Genomic DNA, 20,305 nt, shown 5'->3' with positions numbered 1-20,305 from the left:
TGTAAATGAGGCCGTTATACCTCAGTGTGCTCCAAGTTTAAATAAAGGCTGAACGAATAATCACAGATTGGACAATAGGCCTGGATCACAACAGAAAGAGGAAAATATATAACCATGTTAGCCTTCCCCTTTAAATGATCACAATAAGCTGCAGTCACTTCCCTTAAATGTGAATAGAATAGATTGTTTTGAAATGGACAATGCAGTTAAACATATTTTCAATGAAGAGCATGAGGTTGATGTTTTGCACAGAGAGTTTATAGCTATTGCTAATTTGCTACTCTTGTGCCGAGCTTGGCTTTTATCTAAAACAAGATAGTCCTTTATTAATCACAGGGCAGGGAAATTTGCAGTGTTGCAGCAGCAAAGGTGGATAGTGCAACAATGCAGAGACATCATTAAAAAAAGTCAAATTAAACAAGAAATATACTTAAGTACACAATAAAATAACACACAAGATAACAATCAGTCTACCAGGAAATGGTTGCACTTAGGAAATAGTGACATTGTACAGGGATTTTTTTGCCTCTAAATGCAAGAAATAATGGTAATGCATACATTTGAATACACTGATTAACACCAGAGTTAAATATGTAAGTTTTTCTATGTCTGGTCTGATTGGCTGAACTGCAGTATCTCTCCTTCACACAATAAAATGTAAATATCCAACTTTTATTCTTATAAAATCACAATACAGATACAGACACAATACTACAGACATCGAAGTGCAATAAGTAAGTAAGCAGTACACCTGCATTTTTATACTTAAAATTTGTTCAGAAGTTTTAATTCATCCAGTTTTATGTATGTTTATTAATAATTCTTGTGGCAAAAATGACCAGAATAGAGTTAATTTCCAAAGTGCATGTTATTTAAAGGTCGAGTTTCTTAAGGATGTTTTAAAAGGAATTAGATTACAGTTATGTTCATGTCCTAAAGGAAAAATCCACCTTAAAGTGCCACATGGTTCGTATGTTATTATAGAATTTGGTGTTTGATGTTACATGATGCTGGTTGTTTTGACTTGTAGAGAGAGTATGTACAAACATAAAAACAGCTTCCCTGGGCTTGAAATTTTTTTTTACAAGGTTTAAATTTATTTTTTTTTGTCATTTCAGTCATAAAACATCAGTTTATAGACAAGGTTTTCTAAGTTACAAAATGTTAGATGAAACCTAAAAGTAGCAAAACAAAAAGCATATGTATGTAGGTTTATTAAATCCTGTGTGTGATAAAGTATATGCAGTATAGAGGCTGTTAATGTGTGACTAAAAGTTACCATGACTAGATTAATACACGCGGGCTGTAATGGAAAAGGTGACCATATAACGTAGTTTGTATTCTGATTTCAAAGTGACTCAGTTTCAACTGCAACTGAGGATAATTATTGTTGAGTGTCAGCAGGAGAGCATTCAGACATTGCTCCATAGGGGTGCCCAGATATATGGGTGGCACACAAAAACCAAAACACAACAGAACCTTAGGTGAATGGTGATGGTGTGAAATGTAGAGGGAAGGTGACAAACTCTTCATTTTACAGTATGTTGTGCGGCTTGTTGGTCTAAGGTATGATTCTCGCTTTGGGTGCGAGAAGTCCTGGGTTCAAATTCTCTATGAGCAATAGTCTGGTAACATTTCTAGGAGGACGTAGGTAACCCAGGTTATCATGTGAAAAGGTTATTCATTAAATATTGCCCTATAGACAGATTCACAAAAATTAAATGGACTTCACCTATTTGTCAGTTTAATGTTAAGTAATTGAACCAAAGCTCCACAAAACGATAGCGAGGACTGAAGACAAAACTACCCCTAAATGATATTCTCGTCTGGGATTTGAACTCAAGACCCAGAGGGAGTAAGATATATCCTAAATTTAAGGTTATTCCTGTACAGCTGGTGGCATAACTAATAAATGAGCACACTTTAAGGTTTTCTCTCATTTGTTTTTCTCCTGATTGAAATGCTTAGCGTATTTGTCATTCATATGTTCAGTGATTCAACAATCTAAAGGGGGAGAGCTTGTTTCTGCATATTTCTAGTGAAATTTAAAGACACAAACTTGATCTCTTTATTTACCAGTGGCAGTTTAAAATGTGACTTAAAGTCAAACCTACTGTGTTCTGAAGCTTAAGAACAAAAACATAAAGCTTCGGTATTGCATGGCTGTTATACTGAAATGCATTGTACAACACAGATGTACTGTAGATCAAGGTTAGCAGACTAATATTCATCTCACCAGGTAGATATTGTATACTGCAATGATATGTTTCATCTGCAAGCCCTTAACATATATATATATTTTAAAAAGCATTCTAGATCCTATGATGATATATCATTAAAAAAATCTTATGAGGCCTGCACACATTTTTCTTTATTATTATTATGGTCAGTTAGTTTGTAATTGTGTCATTTGGCAACATAATCAAAAAAAACGTCATATCCCAGGCTTCTCTGGTGTGCCAACGTCATTGACATGCGCCAGTAGTTCTGTTTTGCTGCCTTGTCGCACATGATATAAACCAACGTGGCTTTTGCTTTTCACAAAAAAATCTCTGCATCTATTAGTTGTAGTTACATTTTAATTAAATAAAACACTTTAATTCAAACACCGTCGTCAACGAAACAAACCGTTCGACGTGTGAATCAACGCGTTTTTCTGCTTCAGATACGAACTGGTGAGTGTTTGAATTAGCAAATTTAGCTCTGTAATGAAGAAGAAGTGAACCTGGCGTGGTTTTCTGTTCCCCAGTAGAATTTTATATGTATGTCTTGGTGTGTTTTTACTTACAGTACTCGGGGAAACATGTTTATTGAGGATGAGGACTGGAATGACGAACAAGACGCTAAAATCCTGAGTGAAACTATCCTCAGAAGCACCCAGAAGGTGAACAGCAGCACAAATGTCAAGGTACATGAGATTTATTCTTCTCCTGAGCAAATCTGGACTCTAACAACAAGTAAAACATTTCTTTCAGAGATTGACACTGTACGAATGGTGGACTTTTCTGCTTATCTTAATACTGTATTACCATTAAAAGTAGAATTTGTTGTTAAATCTGATGTTATTTTCCTGATCAGTCCAAGGTTGTCGGTAAAAAGAGCCTCCTGCGGACACTGCACACGCTGGGATCAGTACCAGAGTGGAAGAGCGACAACCAACAACAGGACAGTGACAGTGAGACAGAAGCAGCTCCATCACATGCCAAGAAAAAGAAAAAGAGAAGGAAGAAGAGAAAACATGCAGAGAAATCAGAGGAGCCACAAGAAAATGGAGACATAGATCAGACTGTGGAGGAGGAGAAACCTGAACCAAAAAAGAGGAAGAAAGAGAACAAATTTGGTGAGTAATCAGGTTAAAGCTACATTAACAGTTTTCACCATTTTTCTATGATATTGGAATGCTAAAATGTGGAATTTTGTCAGTTCTTTGCTTCAGTTCAGGTTTTGAATAAATAGACACACAGATAGATAGGTACTTTATTTGTCCCCTTGGAGAAATTCAAATAATAAACCACCTTTTTCTTCCTCTAGGGGCAAAAAAAGAAAAAAGCATGCCTGCAGGCGAGGCAAAGAATAAAGAAATCACAGATTCTGCATCGGTGAAAGTAAACCCACCACAGACTGCAGACAAACTTAACAGACAGCAGTGGAAAAACAAAATGAAGAACAAGAGGAAATGTAAAAATAAATATCGCCCGAATAATCATGAGGAGCAAGTAAATAAAGAAAAGTCTGTCGATAAACCGGAGCAAAAAGAAGACGTTAAAACAGAATCATGTAACAATAATAGCAGTAAAAAGATGAGTCAGAGTGCAGCCCAGAAAAAGAAAAAGGGGAAAGAATGTAAACCACTGAAAAGGAAAGAACCTGAAGACGACACTGATGTATTTTCTGTCACAACTGAAGAAAAGCAGCTGATTGAAAAAGAGAAACAAACTAAGAGTGGAAAAGTTGGAAAAAGTGCTTCTGCTGAGGGATCAAAACAGAAAGCAGGTGAACCTGAGATCACAGATGATGCTCAGCAGCTCCCAATGAAAAGACTGAAACCTGAGCTGAGCAAAGAACAGAGTCTGAAGAGACAGAAGCTGCTGAAGATGCTCCAGAGCCAGGAAACCAACCAGCAGCAGACTCCTGAAGAGCAGAAAAGCGAGCCGGTGGCACCAGAACAGGAGATGAAACCGGACCGAGCTGCCTCCTTCAGGTCCCGTATGGAGCAGCGGCTGGAGTCGGCTCGTTTCCGCTACATCAACGAGGTGATGTACAGCACGTCGAGCGGCGAGGCGAAGAGGATGTTCAAACAGGATCCACAGGCCTTCTGGGTTTACCACAAAGGATACACGGCACAGGTGCAGAGATGGCCGACGAATCCAGTGGACGCAATCATCTCCTACATTCAGCAAAAGTGAGGCACCTTCATTGTTGATGTTATATCTTTGTGTGTAATTAGCTTTTTTTTGGAAATCGGCCTCTCAGTTCAGTTCATAACACCTGGAAATACACCTGGGAATGGTGAGTACATGAATACAAACCCCTTTGCTAGCTATTTCCAGGGTTTTTAAATGACTCTCATGGTTTTCGTCTGGCTCAGATGACTTTGCACCACTTAAGAATACACCTTGTAGTAGTAGACTTAATTCAAAACACCAAATTGTACATTTAGTTCATGAGTGGACACTTGGACCAGCTCCATCTGCTGAAGAAGCTGCCAATAAAAGCTCCAGAAAGCTAATAAAAGGAGGTTTTGTTTCACAAGCCAGTAAAAAATTAGCGTTTCAGGCTTCTGAGCATGAGTTCACTACATAGTTTGATCAAAATAAGTTGAAAATTCACCATTTAATTCAATGTGTGATGATAGTCATGATTTTTTAATCTTAATGTTTCATTTTAAGTTCATTTTAGCATTTCACTTCTTGAATTTGGCTACTTCCTAAGCTGCATAAATTTAAAACAAAACCAACTGTTAGTGACAAAGACAGGAGAATCTTTATGACTGATCTGATGCATTTTGAGTGGAAAGTGAGGTGCAGGTGTACTGATTTGAGATCAAAACATTAAAAACACACTATAATAGAAAGTACTGTTACACTGACATGAGTTAGACACACTAGTTCAGTTGCGACATTTTTTGAAAACGGTTAAAGGTCACATCTTTGCATCTCACGACTAAAAAGGAGTCGATAATCCTCCACATTTCTCCTTCAGGCAGCTTATTCTGGCTCCAGAACTCCATTTATCAGCTGTAAACGGAAACTGTCACACATTACTCTGCTGAAGACTTTCTGACAGCGAGGAGTCACGCAGCATATAATGCTGCTCTGTGGGTGTTTAATCGATGCTCCATCCTGCCGCTGGGACAAGACGGCCTTGTTAACGTCAGCAGTTTGAGGGCAGAGGAACAACTTGTTGGTAGTTTGTTGTCCTGTGAGCTTCAAATCTGCAGATCGAAGCTCTTCTGATTGCATTCATTGTATTGTTTCAGGTCTTCGTCTCTCGTGGTTGCAGATTTTGGCTGTGGCGACTGCAAAATCGCTCGCAGTGTGAAGAACAAAGTGCACAGCTTTGACCTGGCAGCTGCCTGTGAGCTGGTTACAGTTTGTGACATGTCCAAAGTGAGGGTTTTTCAGTTTTTTTTAGAATTCCTTTCCAGTCTCTGTGATTGTGTGACAGTGAAACACTTTATTTCTCTGCAGGTGCCGCTCAAAGACGCCTCAGTGGACATCGGAGTGTTTTGTCTTTCTCTGATGGGGACCAACCTGGCGGACTTTTTAGCGGAGGCCAATCGAGTCTTAAAAATGGGGTAAATTATGTAATGCTGATTCTTAACATGCATGTTTAGTTTTCTACAGTGACTTTAAGTGTGATTGTTTTGCATTAATATTCCAGTGGGGTCCTGAAAATAGCAGAAGTGGCAAGTAGATTCGACAACGTCAGGAACTTCATCACTGCTCTGGCAAATCTAGGTTTTAAGATGGTGTCCAAGGTGAGGAAAGAAACAAAACAAAAACATTCACAGGGACCAAAGCGCTTCCTGTTCTTTAAATATTTATCACGTTTGTGCATGTATTGTCACGGCTGATTTAAAATGAAACGGTGAGCTCAGACTCCACAATCAAAGGTTTAGTCTGCTACATAAATATCTGCATTTTACACGTTGGTTTCCAGCTTTTCAATCTGAATTAAACAGACATAAATATGCACCGATTATGACTGTGAATGCAGGTTTCATTGTTTCTTTGTTCTTTGAAGACTTTTCAAAGTGATAGTTGATGCCTGGCAGCTGCATGTTTTTTTTAATTTATAGCTTGTGGTGCTGTGGGCAGGAAACCACAAGTACAGATGAATATTCAGCTTACTGTTGACAACAAAGACATGGTTACATGCATTAAATGTAGATGAACATCGTTTATAAAGCTCAATGTGAACAATATGTTTTATTTTATGATGGTCAATAAAGAGGTTATTCAAGCTAGACTGTGAAAATTACTGATAGTTTATCTCTTTGTTTCCCTTCAGGACACAGAAAACAGTCATTTCTACTCCTTTGAATTTGTGAAGACGGGAAACGCCCCAGAAAATGTAAAGAAATTTGGACTGCAGTTGAGGCCCTGCATGTACAAGAAAAGATGAAGACGTTGGAGGACATGTAATTTCTGTTATTCATTATATCAGTGGACAGTTCTTGGCTTCTTGTACAGATTTGTACACTTTCATTTAAATGTGTCGTCTTCTTCTGATGCATTTTTGAAGCCTTTGTAAGCTTCTTATTGTTCACAGATTTTCATACAGTTAAATTAAGTGTATTGTTCTGTATGTACATAATTTCTTCATGTAATACAGTGCTCTGTGATTACTGTGTGCCAGCAGCATCCAGGTGCAGGCAGGTTTCCTCAGTTGAACCCTCTGATGAGTTTGTCCTCTGTGGTTGGAGATCAGTGGAGTAAGTCACTCTGTTGGGTGCAAAGTTAAAGAGGAAACCTGCATATACAGCTGCAGTATGCCTGTTCATTTAGACCGTTTTATACGAGAGGTCATGCGAATGTTGATGGGAAAAAAACATGAAAATCTTTAAAAAAATATAAAAATTTAAAAAAATTAATCTATCCTGTGTGTATTTTAACTCATTTTAACAAACATTGGGTTTTATATTATAATTTTTTAGCTAAATATATATGACTAATGACATTATACATGCAGATAAATGGTAGAGTTTGCAAAAAAAAAAACACCCTAACACCCAATTTAACCAGTTGCATGCGTAATTATTTGCCACCAGAGGGGGCAACACTGCTGCAGTCTAATGCGAGTAGATGAGCAGGAGTTCAGTCTGTTTACATGTGGATCACATAGTGTACAAGAATTTATTTATAGCATCGCTCCTGCTGTCAAAGCAGGTGGTCCTCACTAATTTAGCCGAGCAAAGATACTACAAGGACAGTTGGTATGCAAAGTCAGAGCCAAGTTTGATCGTCATCTCTACTATTTCTGGAAATGTGTTGTATGCAAGGCCCTGGTTAATGAGTAGTAGTAGTAAGCAAGCTGAACAAAATCACAAACTGCAGAAAAACTACATTTGAATGGTTTTATTGAGCAATACACAAAAAAAAATCCCTGAAAATACAGTGTGTTTGACACAATGAAAAATTCAAGTAGGAGAAAAAAGTGCAAAATTTCTGCTTTTAAAATCATTAATGCCAATCTAATTAAAAACTCACATTTCAGTATTCATACAGTTTCACTTTAAATGCTACAGTCACATAAAAAGACACTGAAATCATCAACTTTGCTGCAGTTCCAGAAAGCCTTCACATCTATGGTTTGTGCACAATGTAAGCTGAAAGTGGTAAACAAAGCGTCTTTATCTTCACACTGTACTCTTGACGTCAATGACGATGGAGTAACTGACCAGCTGAGCGTATTCTTTACTGTCCTTTTCTGTCGCTGCTGGTTTCTTCACCTCCGGATAGGTGGGTTCCTGCATCAGAGCTGTCAAGGCCGAGACAGACTCTCGCTTCTGAATTATAGAGAGCAGAGGAGAAACAAAGGACAAAAGCTGTTAACTTTGGTTTTTAAGTTTTGCATAATACAGTGACCAAACCCGGAGAGAAAAAGTTAAACTTTATTAATCCTGAGGGAAATTCTTGTGCCAGATATTGCTAAAAAAAAAAAAAACAAAAAACAAAAACCTAAATGACACAGGAAATGCTGTGCCTCGTAGAAAAGCAATAATATATAGGTATAATACATTACTGACAATAACATAATTAACCTCAAATAACACAACAGTTTTAAAAGTAAAACATAATGCTGGCAATCATACTGAGGTATTAAGTTATATCACACATGAAATTGAAATATTGTGCATTATAATGGCAATGTTTTACATAATAGTGAAATATTAAAGGTAATCTTATAACTGCACATGGAAATTAAATGGCACATAGAATACTGAAACTAATATTGCACAAACTATTCAAAAAATAATTTTGCAACGGATATTGATAATATTCATATTTATGTCTTATCTGCAGAAGAGGAGTTATTAAAGTGAAATGAAAGTGAAAAATAAAATTTCTAAACACAAGCTTTTGTAAATATGCATGATAATGGATTGAAATGTACCTTGTAGTCAGTCCTGCTGTTTATTTTGCTGTAAAACAAGGACAAAAAAAGGGTTGTATTAGTTCCAGTAATGCAGTTTTAAATGGTTTTTGAGGTATTTGTGGGGATGAGAGTCACCACTAGAAGGCACTGTGACATAATCAGAAGCATCAAGTCGCTTCGAGTCTCCAAGTTGCAGGTGTGAATGAAGTATATGCGACAGGAATATCAATGTGTGACCCGAGTTCTCATCATTGATCCCCTGATGTCAGAAGATGCAGCTCATTTTGTACGTTATGACCTCAGTGGCATCAGGCCAGTGTCAAAAAGAGTCTGAACTGGGGAGGAGAGGGGTGTGGAGGGCTGACGGGGGTCCAAGAATAGCTTTCCTCTCGGGGAGTCATGTTTTCTTGTTGTTCACTGGGTGACTGACCTTCCCAAATTAGCCTGACAGGACCCTCCCCCTGGAGCGAGGGATAACGGGACAGAGACTCAACCAATGGCACCTTCGCCCAAATGTTCCATCCAGAGTGGCAGCAGCATTGAATCTACCTGTAAAGCACTGTTGTGCAGCTTTATTCACAGCGAGGCTTAATCTGATCCTGACGAACATTCTTGAGTTAGATTTGGCACCGAATGGTGGAAATGTGGGAACTCATGCAGGCAGAAACCATAAACAGATCTCGGATTGTGACAGATATCCCACATCAGTTGTAAAAGACGTGACTCACTGACTGTTTTCCAGCAGCAACAGGATTAAGAGATGAATTTGTGCATTTTTTTCACTGATGAACTGCAGCTTGAATTTCATTATACTAATAACTTCCGAACATGTGGACATTTTGAACCTTTTACCTTCACTTCTGCAATGTGGCAGTGAAGATAAAGAGGCCAGCTAACAGCAGTCTGCTGCACAAGTTGCCAGAAGTAACACTGCTAAGAGCCAGAGCAGGAAACTGGAAAATAAATCTGTTATTCTCACTGTTAACAATTTGTACCTGTCTGAAAGGACGGCTGCGGTGGCAAAGACACCTGTCTGCTTCAGCCGCATTGCTTCCTGTTTGTGAATAAGTGCACGACAGTGGGGTTTTGGTGAGTCGGGTTAACAATCCGCACATCCTGTTTGTCTCACATTGTATGTCACTGGCAGCGTTGCCCTCATTTGCCCATCAACACATCACCTGCCGAGCTACAACCTGTCACCTGTGGAAGCATGTATCTCACCAGAACACGCAGAGGGTGACGGCGAGGATGAGGAGGATGGCGGATGCCGAGGAGATGCAGATCATTGTTACCAGTGCTGCAGAACACACAGAACACAAAACCACAGAAATTAGATCTCAACAAACGTCAAACTCAAACCATATGTTGATATCAATCAGAGTTTCTCACAATGCAAAATACCACATTGCAGACTTACCAAACTGTTCGCCCTCATTTATCACCTCTACTTGTATGTTGACTGCTGCTGTGTGGTGATAGAAAGACGCCCAGCAGGTGTACAGGACTTTATCTGTGAGCTCTGACTGGAGGATCATTGCAGCTCCTTCCATTGGGACCAATGAACCATCACTCCTGAAACACGGGTGACAATGAATTAAGTTAGTCTGCTAGGGAAAAGTTTAACATTTTGTGAAATATGCTTTATTGACAGAGGTAAATAAGATGCTTCATGGACAGCAATAAGAAAACTGTTTGACAGAGTGGTTAATAGTTCTACCTGAATGCATTTGATGCAAATCACCATGAAAGCACAAAACAAAGATGCAAAGTCTGCTTTCCTAAACAAACTCCATTTGTGCTCCCTCCCTGATTCATAAACAGTCTATCCTATCACTTAAAAACAAAGACCCTTCACTCTCTGATGTTGTCCTTGTTGGCTTCAGTGCAGATCTTCCTAGGTCTGCTAGTCTGCAGCCGCCAGGGTCTCTCTTTACCTCCATATACACCCACAGACCTCCCCTGGCGGAGGCTGCAGCCAACAGAAACTAGCCGTCTAGTCTAAAAACAACCACAACTGTGTCCTCCACCGCCTCCACCTTACAAACAACCTCTAACAGCTAACATACCCAACATTTGGGTGCACAGTTTCACCCTGTTCGCCCACTGTGCCATCTGGGCTATATTTTCTCTTTATATAAAGGGTATTGGGGTGGGATGATTTCTTTATCCTTATTTGGTTTTAGTCATGTGTGTAAATGCATTCATGTGTGTCTTACACACATGAATGCATGTCCCCTGGTTGGTATTGAAAATAGGTAAACCAGTTAGCTTAGCTTTGCATTTAGTGGACGAGCTAACCTGCATCGATGTAACAGTATTAAAATGCAAATATCAGGACCCTTAAAGCTCACTTAAATATTGGATAGCTTTTTGTTGTTGTTGTTGTTGCTGTTGTTTTTTCTTGTTGTCCACAAAAAACTAAATCTTAAAACTTGTTCATTATACAGGTTATGCACCAGACTATTTCTTAGAGATGTAGTGTTTAGCTTAGCCTTGCATAAAGACTGAAAACAGGAGGAAAGTTATTGCACCCGACTAAGAAATGAAAGAAAGAATGAGAAGCAGTAACACTAAATATTGTGAGCTCACAGGAGCTTCCTCATTATGGTTATGTGGTAGGTAACAGAGGATGCACCACCTTTTACAGCTGAGCTCATACTCCGGCACGTTGCCTTCAACGTGGAGCAGTATTTTCTGGTTCTGATGATTCTCGTGGACAGACAGTCTGTGGACAACAGGCTGAGGATCGTAGCGGCTCTGCAGAGGAGTCGTGTGGTTCAGGACCCTCACAGAGGCGATATCTGCAGAACACTGATGGTCAACTTTGTATCTTTGGATTTGTGTGAATTTCAGAAGTGTGCATGTGTTCATATTGCTTCTGTTAGACTCACAGTATCTGGGGACATGAAAGGTCTTCTTCTCTGTGATCCCATTTTGAAACTGGTACACACAGGTCAGGTCCTGACCTTCATGAAGGGCCAAAGGAAACTGATAAGTCAGCCTGGCTTCCATGTGCCCTTCATATTCTGACTGCAAGGGCGTTTGACTTTTGGCATTTTCAGGAAGGACCCAGGCGAGGTTTTTCCTGACACACACCCCTCTGCAGCGACACACTGCCAACCACAGAGGAGAGTCTTGCTTTCTCACCAGCGACACACTCAGCAGAGGGGCTTCTGAAACAGAAAAGAGGGAGGCAGGAAAGAGATGAGCAGCTGTGTGACGTTGTGTGTCATAGAAGGAAATGTTTTCTAAGAAAGAAGTAGCATACTGTGCACAGGAATGGGTATTGTTCTTGTTTCTGGTGCTTGCAGGCTCGGATGCTTCACTATGCATGTCAGATTCTGACCAGCATACAGAGAAGTCATAAAGTGCACAGAGCTGCGGGCCGATACCAAACCATCAGCCTGGACTTCAGCCTCCGTCACATGGCTGATGTTGCTGTCAGAGTTTCCAACCTGCCAGGTTATAGCTGCAGCAGGAGCAGCACTGTCTGCAGAGCAGTCCACCTTTGTGTATTTGTGACCGTCTGTCCACTCAGAGCTGGCGCTGACGGTGATGTTGGGAGGAGCTGTGTGGAAAAGAAGTTAAATATCAGCAAGTGAGGGGTTTCTTTTGAGAAAAAGATAAAATCTATGGTGCGCTTACTTGGCCAAATATGTCCGCTACTCAGACAAAATTACCCATTGGTTGATTTGTTGAACATACCGCAAAGAGGGAGTATTATGCTTCTGTTCTCTGGTTCCTCAAATGTTGGATGATTTATCATACACTCTGCAGTGAGCTCCTGAGGCGAGCAGGCAGGGAGGAGTAAAACTCCCCTGACAGAGTGGCTTCCATTCTGAGAAGTGGAATCGAACCAAAAATCCTCTGACACACCCTCTGGTAGGAGCCAGGACACGTTGGCTGCAGGAACAGCATCAGCTGCTGAGCACTCAATCACCCGGCGTCCATCTTCGGTCCACAAATCAACCCGTATTGTGGGAGGAACTGAGACGAAAGGTGGAAAGAGATGGTTCCACATCAATATTTTATGAAGTGACAATGCAGAAATTCAAAGTAGGGTCAATCATGAAAGTCTTTCACCTACCAGACTGTATAACTGGAGCTTTAATGGTGACGTTTAACCGCAGCGACACTTTAAGATGCTGATAAGAGATGACACATTCATACAGACCAGCATGCTGATGCTCCACAGGACCCTGAACTATGAGGCTCCTGTTAACCAGCTCCACACCATCAGGCAAGGGCCCGTCATCTCTACAGGGCAAATACACAATCACTAATTCATGCTTCTGCTTTAATATGTCCCCAATATAAAAATATGACAGCTAAAAAAACAGACTTAAATAAAAACAGATTTTGATGAGGAAATGTACTCAAATCTGGTTCCTGCTGTCTGTCACTTGTGGTTTTGTGCCACAAAACATGTCACCACATCCTCCACAGGATATGTAGGTTGTTTCAGTTGAGAAAAAAACAGTAGTATTGAAATCGGTCATTATTGACCTACATTAATCTTTAAAACCATTACACAGTTGCCATGTATGAAGTGACAAAATGACGACATTAAGAACTGAATTATTGTTATAAAAGGTAAAAAAAAATCTTTGCATGGCAGCACATTAAAACCGTGACATGAGCCATACATTGGGTCTTAAAGAGGTTCTCCATAAATTTCAGTTACAGCTCTCGTAAAAGGAGGAGCAAAGGTCATCCTGACATTTTGTTGCTTGCAGACGCCAAAAACATTGGGTTTTACATTTTCCATAATGCAGCCGAATAACATGTTTTCTTAATCTTCCCTGCCTGGCATGTCACATTTCACATCGCTGACGGCTAGCACAGGCTTTCCGTTAAAAACTGCAAGTCTCCACAAAAGGCTTCTTTTTCATACTTTCTCAAGCTCCTCTGCAGCAACAGAGCAGTTATTGTTTTGCACAGTGTGAGCAAAATTCTCCATGATACACAAAACTGACGGAGTGCTCCTTTAGCTCTAAACATTTCTTACTTGTTGCAGATAACATTGTAACGTGGCACGTTCCCTGTGACATTCAGGTGGATAATGGAGTTACTCTCTCCTTCCTGCAGCTCTAAATATTCAGTGGCTTGGAAGTCGTCACGGATGTTTCCCAGCTCGGAGTTTAACTGAACTCTAGACAAATCTGTGGGGAAAAAAAGATGTCTGTTTCCTATAACTTATACCTCAGGAGAATCAGCAACTTTTCACATATAAAACATTGATTCCACTCACAGAAAGTTGGGAGAGTTAAGAATCGGGACTCCTTTTGTGTAAATTTTGGGTGTTCAAACACACAGGCGATGTTGTGGCCCTGAAACTCAGTTACAGGGAGATGAACCGACACTTTTTGCGTGTCTGAGTCTTTGTCGTTCTCCCTCTGCAGCTCCTCAGTCGTGTTCAAAGCCAAAGAGATGTCAGTGTCAGGTCTCCCTCCAGACGAAATGCAAGAGACCACCCAGGAATCATTTCCTCCTTGTTGTACCATCTCTGCTTTAATGGTCACATTTGGCCTCGCTGTGAAGCAGGAAGAAAGGCGAGAAGAGTTATTCTTTCACAAGGTCTAATGTTTTTTCCAGCAAATTAAAAAGTCAGATAGCAAGTAGACGCTTGGGGTGTTTTTGTGAAATAGGAAGTCGGGGCCGGATGAGCTGGATGTTACCTAAACACAGCCCATAAGGGGGCTTCTGCTCGGGTTTTTTGGAGAGTGCTGACTTAGGCTTATCACCTGTCCCATCTGTTGGCTGAGCTGAAGCTGAGAGCAGATGTCTGGCCCAGCTGCTGTCCAACCAAAGCTGAGAGAACCACAGGCTTTAATACGGGGAATCAGCAGAGATCAGAGTCTATTATCAAATACATAAAAGTTGTGGTGTAATGCAATAGCCAGACATCCCTAATGAGTAAGAGAAGTGAGCTAACACCTCATAATAGCTCAGTGCTGGGGAGGTGTGTGTACATTTAGAGTGAGTTAGCGCACTTTGGCTTTAAAATTTCCGTCTGTTAACACCTAAAGCTATGTGAGGATTTAACCGCCGTAGTTAGAAAATTACTGAAGCTGCAGTACTTCAGTGGAGTGTAAATGTATCGTGGACAAATGAGCTGGCCGGCCTGGTTCAAGCTGCTGTATCCATGCAGGGATATTCTGGATGTTCTGTTCCATTTCATGACCAAACAAATGAAGAAGTCACTAATTAACCACACAGAAACAGAACTCAGAGCTGATTTGTTTCTGGAAGAGAATGAATAGATCTTAGTATGGAGTCATAGTTCAAGGCCAATGATAAAATGGTTCCAACATTGCGTATTATGATGCTCCTCACAAGGGTATTTACTTGTTTGGTCTCGGCCTCCTTTTTTGTCTTATATGTGCTGAACCAAAGCCAACATGTGGTTTTTGGTGTTTGTTTTACCAGCTGTTTCTTACCAAGCTGGGTTTTTCTTTAGAACTGTTGCTCTTTTTGCAGTAGATGCATTTATAAGAGTAAAGTTACTGAAGTGCCATCCATCGGGGGCTGAATCGTGCTAAACACCAAAAACTCAACCCTTTTTCCTCTTAAATCTGCATTAACTAAAGTTTTTAGCGACTTGAGGCCCACAAGACAGACATATTTTGACAAAATTGATGACAAACTTCAGTAGCATACAGTTGCTCATTGTGGCAAATATAAGTTCAATAGCCAGTGCACTTGAGCTTCATTTTGCTTTCTTCCAATTTATGAGTATAATAACTGATTCCTTTGCTGCAAGTTCTCCAAAAAAAGCAAATATGATGAATTAAACAGAGAGAACCCAAAACAATAGAATAGAAAGATGCTAAAATGCTCAGTTAAAAAAGACTAATCTCTTGGTTGAACGAGGTGAGTCATTTCCATTTATTTCTCAGTTCATTTGAGCTCTTAGTTGGCTGCGAAGGAACGTATTGATTCATTCAAAGAAATACATAACCTGAGTGATAGTGAATGACTCTCTGAGACTCTTTCACTGCAAGGGAACAGTGCATATTCAGTGATTTGTTCACTGAATGTATAACACAGACCTGTCCAGGGTGTCCCCTGTCTTCGCCCCAAATCAGCTGGGATAGGCTCCAGCACCGGGCAACCCTAATGAGGACTGAGCAGTGTATAGATAATGGATGGATGGATGGATGAATGGCGGGCTGCACAGTGGCTTAGCGGTTAGCACTTTCGCCTTGCAGCGAGAAGGTCCCTGGTTCGCGTCCCGGCTTTCCCGGGATCTTTCTGCATGGAGTTTGCATGTTCTCCCTGTGCATGCGTGGGTTTTCTCCAGGTACTCCGGCTTCCTCCCACAGTCCAAAAATATGCTGAGGTTAATTGATTACTCTAAATTGTCCGTAGGTGTGAATGTGTGAGTGCTTGTTTGTCTTTGTATGTAGCCCTGCGACAGACTGGCGACCTGTCTAGGGTGTCCCCTGCCTTCGCCCGAGTCAGCTGGGATAGACTCCAGCCCCCCCCCGCGACCCTAGTGAGGATTAAGCGGTGTATAGATAATGGATGGATGGATAATTCTAGTGAGTTGGGAAACTAAAAAAAACTCTTTTGCATTTCACTAAAGTGCTGGATTTCTTGTTACCTCTCAGCCAATGTTATTTGATTGTGGGCACCTCTTGATCTTATTTCTTTGTAAAGTGTAAGAACCTGAAGTTGTAAAATTTTACAGGTGTACATTCGAGTACATTCTGCACAGCCACCAAACTACACACTGCATCATGTTATATTATCGCTGTTAATTAGTCGCTGCGTTGTCGCTGCTTTATTTGCTCCATATGTTCGACTTCAGCGAAACACTGCACTCCTGCATGAATGCATCGTGCTGTGCAGTGTGATTTATGGTCTGCCACTGTGTATGTGGAGCAGAGTGAGAGGAGGGAGCAGCCTGTGTGAAAAAAAATCAGCAGGAGAAAGTTATTGTGCTGTAAGATGCTGAGTCATGATGTGTGATTGCAAACATCTGAGTGGTGATGCAACACAATATGGCACCTCCTGGCAACACACAAACACAAAAGCACTCGATGGGCCTTATGAGCTTACTATATGTTTCCACCACGGCTGTGGTGAGCTCGGGCTGCGGGAGGGTCGGGTGTTGGACCACGCAGGTCACGATGTTTTCATCCTGCAGGCGGGTGGGGAAGCTGAGGATGCTGCTGAGGGTGGAGGTACCGTTTGAATGAGTTTCAGTCACGTTCACAGTGAAGAAATGATCTGAGGGAGAAAGCCCGCCGACCAGCCAGCTGATCTGAGGGATTGGTCTACAACCGACAGCAGAGCACGACACAACCTGGTAGTGAGTGTCATTTATGGTCTCTGCATCCACCAGGATCTGAATATGAGGCCGAGCTGTGAATGAATGAACAAGTAAACATGTTAAATGATGTCTTGGGGTAATGATGCGTCAGTTTAATTAAAAATCAACCCAGTGGTGCAGCAGTTATGACCTTTATCTGAGTGAATTAAAGAATGTATTATTGACTTGGCTTACCTACTACAGTGACAAAAACACTTGCAAAGAAATCCTCTTCCTCTGATTCAAACTCACAGACGTACTCTCCCTCCATTTCCACGCGGGACACGTTCACCTTGACTGTGAGGTTGGTGAGAGAGTGTGGGGTCGAGAACTCGTCCCGGCCAAAAGCTTGGCCTTGTGAAAACCCCGCCAGGCGCTTTGATTTACTTTGAGAGTTACTGCGGCGTTTCCACACGGCGCTCTGGATCTGACTCTCACCCAGATACCTGCAGCTCAGATACACGTCTTCGCCCAGGACTGCCGTGACGTTGCGGGAAACCTCGAGGTTCGGATCTCTTTCCAGACCTGACACAAAGAACAACACAGTGTTCAATAATGACTAGAGGTCAGGAGTTCAACCCAGCAGTTGCGAAATTGCAAACACTGGCAAAGCAGAAATGTCTTGCGGGTGGAAAATGTGATTGTTGGTGTTCCTGAGAGGACTGTCTGCAAGGTGATAGATGTCCATTGTTGTGCCTATGACAGAGGCTGCACACATCCTATTGTCTTTCACCGGTTAAGTGAAACCGTGATGGATGAGTCAGACTAACTGGGTCAGTGGTGATGAGCTCCTTGGTCAGTATATCATGGTTAGAACTTGCCAATGACTAATCAATAAAAACAAGACTAGTGGTGCCTTGATTTAAATGCTGAAATGCTGATGTTTAAGAGGAAATGTTTGCCATTTTCACTGTCTTAGATTAGCTCATGCTAACATTAGCATATTAGCTCTAAACCAGAAATATGATGAAAATGAAAACTTGTTGAATCTTGAAAGTCACGTGTCAGTGTGGATAAGAGGAAGAGAGTTATGAATGTAAATCCAGTTTTAAATTATGCATTGTGTGAAGAAATCTGCTGGTGCTGAGGATTCAGGACTGTTTAGAACTTGGCTGTCACTATTTTACCAGAACACCAAACACACTAAAACATAATCTACTTTTGTCATGGACAGCATGTGACCCCGCCCCATTTCTGCTGTTGGTTCATCGGCTTCACCCTCTCTCCCTCTGCTTGGCTGGTGATCAGCGCAGAGTGAGAGCAGCTGTGGCTGTCCTCACCTGTTTTTATATTAAAAATTCAGTGCATTCAAGTAGTGGGTGAATTTTAGTTACACAGCGACCCCTGGCAGCTCTACAGCTGAGTTAAAGTTGCAGGTGTTCCCTCGTACTCAAAGAGCCGAAGACAGGAAGTGGATTTTGTGGCACACAATGACACTTGATAAACTTGGCCCTGTTCCCTCAGTATATATTTAATAGAGGACTCCATTATGTTAATGAAATGAAAACGGTCCAGAAGTTTTTCCCGGATCTATACCCAGACAGCAGCGACCTCTTCCATCCACACAGTAAAGAAATCAGCCACAGCTAGGGGAGGTTTCAGTGAAAAGGGCGTTTAATAGGAGCTGACAGGTTTTAGCACTTGCAGAAAGGACAGTGTGCAGACTCCAATGCATACCAAGTCTCCTTCAGTCTGCTTCCTCTGCTGACTTCATCAAAGTGCACTTCAGGACAGTTTTCTGTATCAGTCAGAACCTCTATTCAGCTTTAGACACATAATGAGTGAAATGATGACAGCTTACTGCTGCACTACTTCAAGGAAAACCTCCAAACATGCAGCCAGCTGCTGCAGTTTAAACCAAACTGTTTGCATCAAACACTGTTAAAGCTGAAATGCTGCTGCTCTTCCTATATATCACAGCAAATGGAAACAATGTGGAGAGACTCCAAAGCCTTTTAAGAAGAAAGGACAGCAAGGGAGGGAAATAAATATGCTGTATCAGTTCAATTATGCCTAGTGGGTTCATAATTCATTTGCCCTTGCAGGTTATTGCCAAAATAAATGTCAGCCAAGAATAGAAAAGGTACACCTTAAGGATACATACTAACTGAGAAAAAACCATGCATCATCTACTGCATTACATTTCCTGAGCCTCAGGGCTTCTTTTTTCTCACCAAACAGCTACAATTCAGCTGTGGCACACAGCAAGTGTGCAGGCTGGGGATGTGGTAAACAAATAAGATTTTCGACTTTAAGAAAACCCAGCTCTTCCACTTGTCTAAACTTTCATCTCCAGCTGGAAGTCTCAGTGACTCTGCAGAAACCAAGACTGCACTAAACCAAACAGTAGGATCTTTGAAAGGGCTTTCCCCACAAAGAAAAAAAACCTTAACGACTCTCATATATTAGTTTTAAAACGCTGTAAAAAAAATTACTGTGGTTTTAGGTGACACAGCTGATCAATAATAATGAACTGCATCCCAGAGTAACAATACAAACATGTCATCAGCAATACAATGCAAAAATAGTTATTATTTAGAGCCCTCAAGGATGCATCCAGCATGCAAATTTATTGCCTGTGTGCATTTCTAATTAGACTAATCAGTGAGAAAAAGCACAGCAGCACTGCTCAGAGTAAATGCCACAGATTAAACAAGACCTTAAGGTCCAGTAAAATAATCCCATAAACAGCTGACAGACACAGATGGATTGTAACTCTGCAGACTTACCCAGAATTTCCAAGCAATGAGCAACATTTAGGACAAGGCCCAAAATCAACAACCATGAGCATCTCATGATGGTGTCATTGAGTGACACAGAGCTGGATGAACCAACTGTATGTAAGGCACAGGGGTATTTAAACAGCGTGTGTTTTCTGTGGTTATGGTTAGAGGTACACACCCTCTACAACTGACATGTTCACTGCCACTCGTGCACCCACACACACACACACACACACACACACACACTGATGCATAAAGCTGCTTCTCCCTTTTGCTTCCTGAAACAATAACCAGGCTTTTGTGTTTTTACAGTCACTGCAGATTTGCTTGTCTTCTTTCAGTTATCAGATGGCCAGAGCCTGTTTTTCTGCGAGTCGCCGTGCAGGATGTGTCTGTTCAGTTACTCAGCCACCTCATATACACAGGGCGCCTTGGGAAGTGGTGAAGCCATGCATCATTCATACCATCCTGTCCCTGCCGGGGCCCTCAGAGACTGCATGTCTGTGAGACAGCTCACTACTGTTTGGGAAATCACTCACTTCGGGTCATTGTTTTATGGAATAATGCTCCTCTGATTCACTTTGAGACCGTGTGTATTATTTATTCTGTTTGTCAGACAGACATATTTGCTGAGCACAATTTGTCCCCCTGCAAGCGAAAAAGT

At 41.2% G+C, this 20,305-nt stretch overlaps 2 protein-coding genes across 2 annotated transcripts; one reads left to right on the top strand and one right to left on the bottom strand.

Annotated features, from left to right (window-relative positions):
- The first annotated feature begins 2,476 nt into the window (after positions 1-2,476).
- Positions 2,477-7,096, top strand: rrp8 (ribosomal RNA processing 8). Its single transcript, XM_023269710.3, has 8 exons — positions 2,477-2,675; positions 2,791-2,908; positions 3,079-3,340; positions 3,532-4,402; positions 5,480-5,609; positions 5,691-5,797; positions 5,884-5,980; positions 6,514-7,096. The coding sequence occupies exons 2-8, from the start codon at positions 2,804-2,806 to the stop codon at positions 6,625-6,627; spliced, it is 1,686 nt and encodes a 561-aa protein (XP_023125478.2). The 5' UTR covers positions 2,477-2,675; positions 2,791-2,803; the 3' UTR covers positions 6,628-7,096.
- Positions 7,097-7,565: 469 nt separating this feature from the next.
- si:ch211-149e23.4 (uncharacterized) lies at positions 7,566-19,743 on the bottom strand. Its single transcript, XM_023269760.3, has 14 exons — positions 19,648-19,743; positions 17,114-17,443; positions 16,666-16,971; positions 13,853-14,134; positions 13,610-13,763; positions 12,689-12,858; positions 12,307-12,588; positions 11,870-12,169; positions 11,493-11,774; positions 11,240-11,402; positions 10,019-10,173; positions 9,823-9,898; positions 8,620-8,647; positions 7,566-8,011 (listed from the first exon to the last, which is right to left on the bottom strand). The coding sequence occupies exons 1-14, from the start codon at positions 19,712-19,714 to the stop codon at positions 7,862-7,864; spliced, it is 2,745 nt and encodes a 914-aa protein (XP_023125528.2). The 5' UTR covers positions 19,715-19,743; the 3' UTR covers positions 7,566-7,861.
- Positions 19,744-20,305: the final 562 nt, after the last annotated feature.

The sequence above is a fragment of the Amphiprion ocellaris genome, chromosome 7, assembly GCF_022539595.1.
Source record: "Amphiprion ocellaris isolate individual 3 ecotype Okinawa chromosome 7, ASM2253959v1, whole genome shotgun sequence".
Lineage (NCBI taxonomy): Eukaryota > Metazoa > Chordata > Actinopteri > Pomacentridae > Amphiprion > Amphiprion ocellaris.
This window is presented reverse-complemented; position numbering and strand designations above follow the sequence as displayed.

Excerpts from the sequence above, each read along its gene's own strand:
- rrp8 (XM_023269710.3), top strand. The coding sequence starts at position 2,804 with ATGTTTATTGAGGATGAGGACTGGAATGACGAACAAGACGCTAAAATC. Across the intron at positions 2,909-3,078 it reads ACAGCAGCACAAATGTCAAG|TCCAAGGTTGTCGGTAAAAA; the intron begins GTACATGAGATT and ends TTTCCTGATCAG. Across the intron at positions 5,610-5,690 it reads CAGTTTGTGACATGTCCAAA|GTGCCGCTCAAAGACGCCTC; the intron begins GTGAGGGTTTTT and ends ATTTCTCTGCAG.
- si:ch211-149e23.4 (XM_023269760.3), bottom strand. The coding sequence starts at position 19,714 with ATGAGATGCTCATGGTTGTTGATTTTGGGCCTTGTCCTAAATGTTGCT. Across the intron at positions 12,170-12,306 it reads CATAATACTCCCTCTTTGCG|CTCCTCCCAACATCACCGTC; the intron begins GTATGTTCAACA and ends TTTTCCACACAG. Across the intron at positions 9,899-10,018 it reads AAATGAGGGCGAACAGTTTG|CACTGGTAACAATGATCTGC; the intron begins GTAAGTCTGCAA and ends TGTGTTCTGCAG.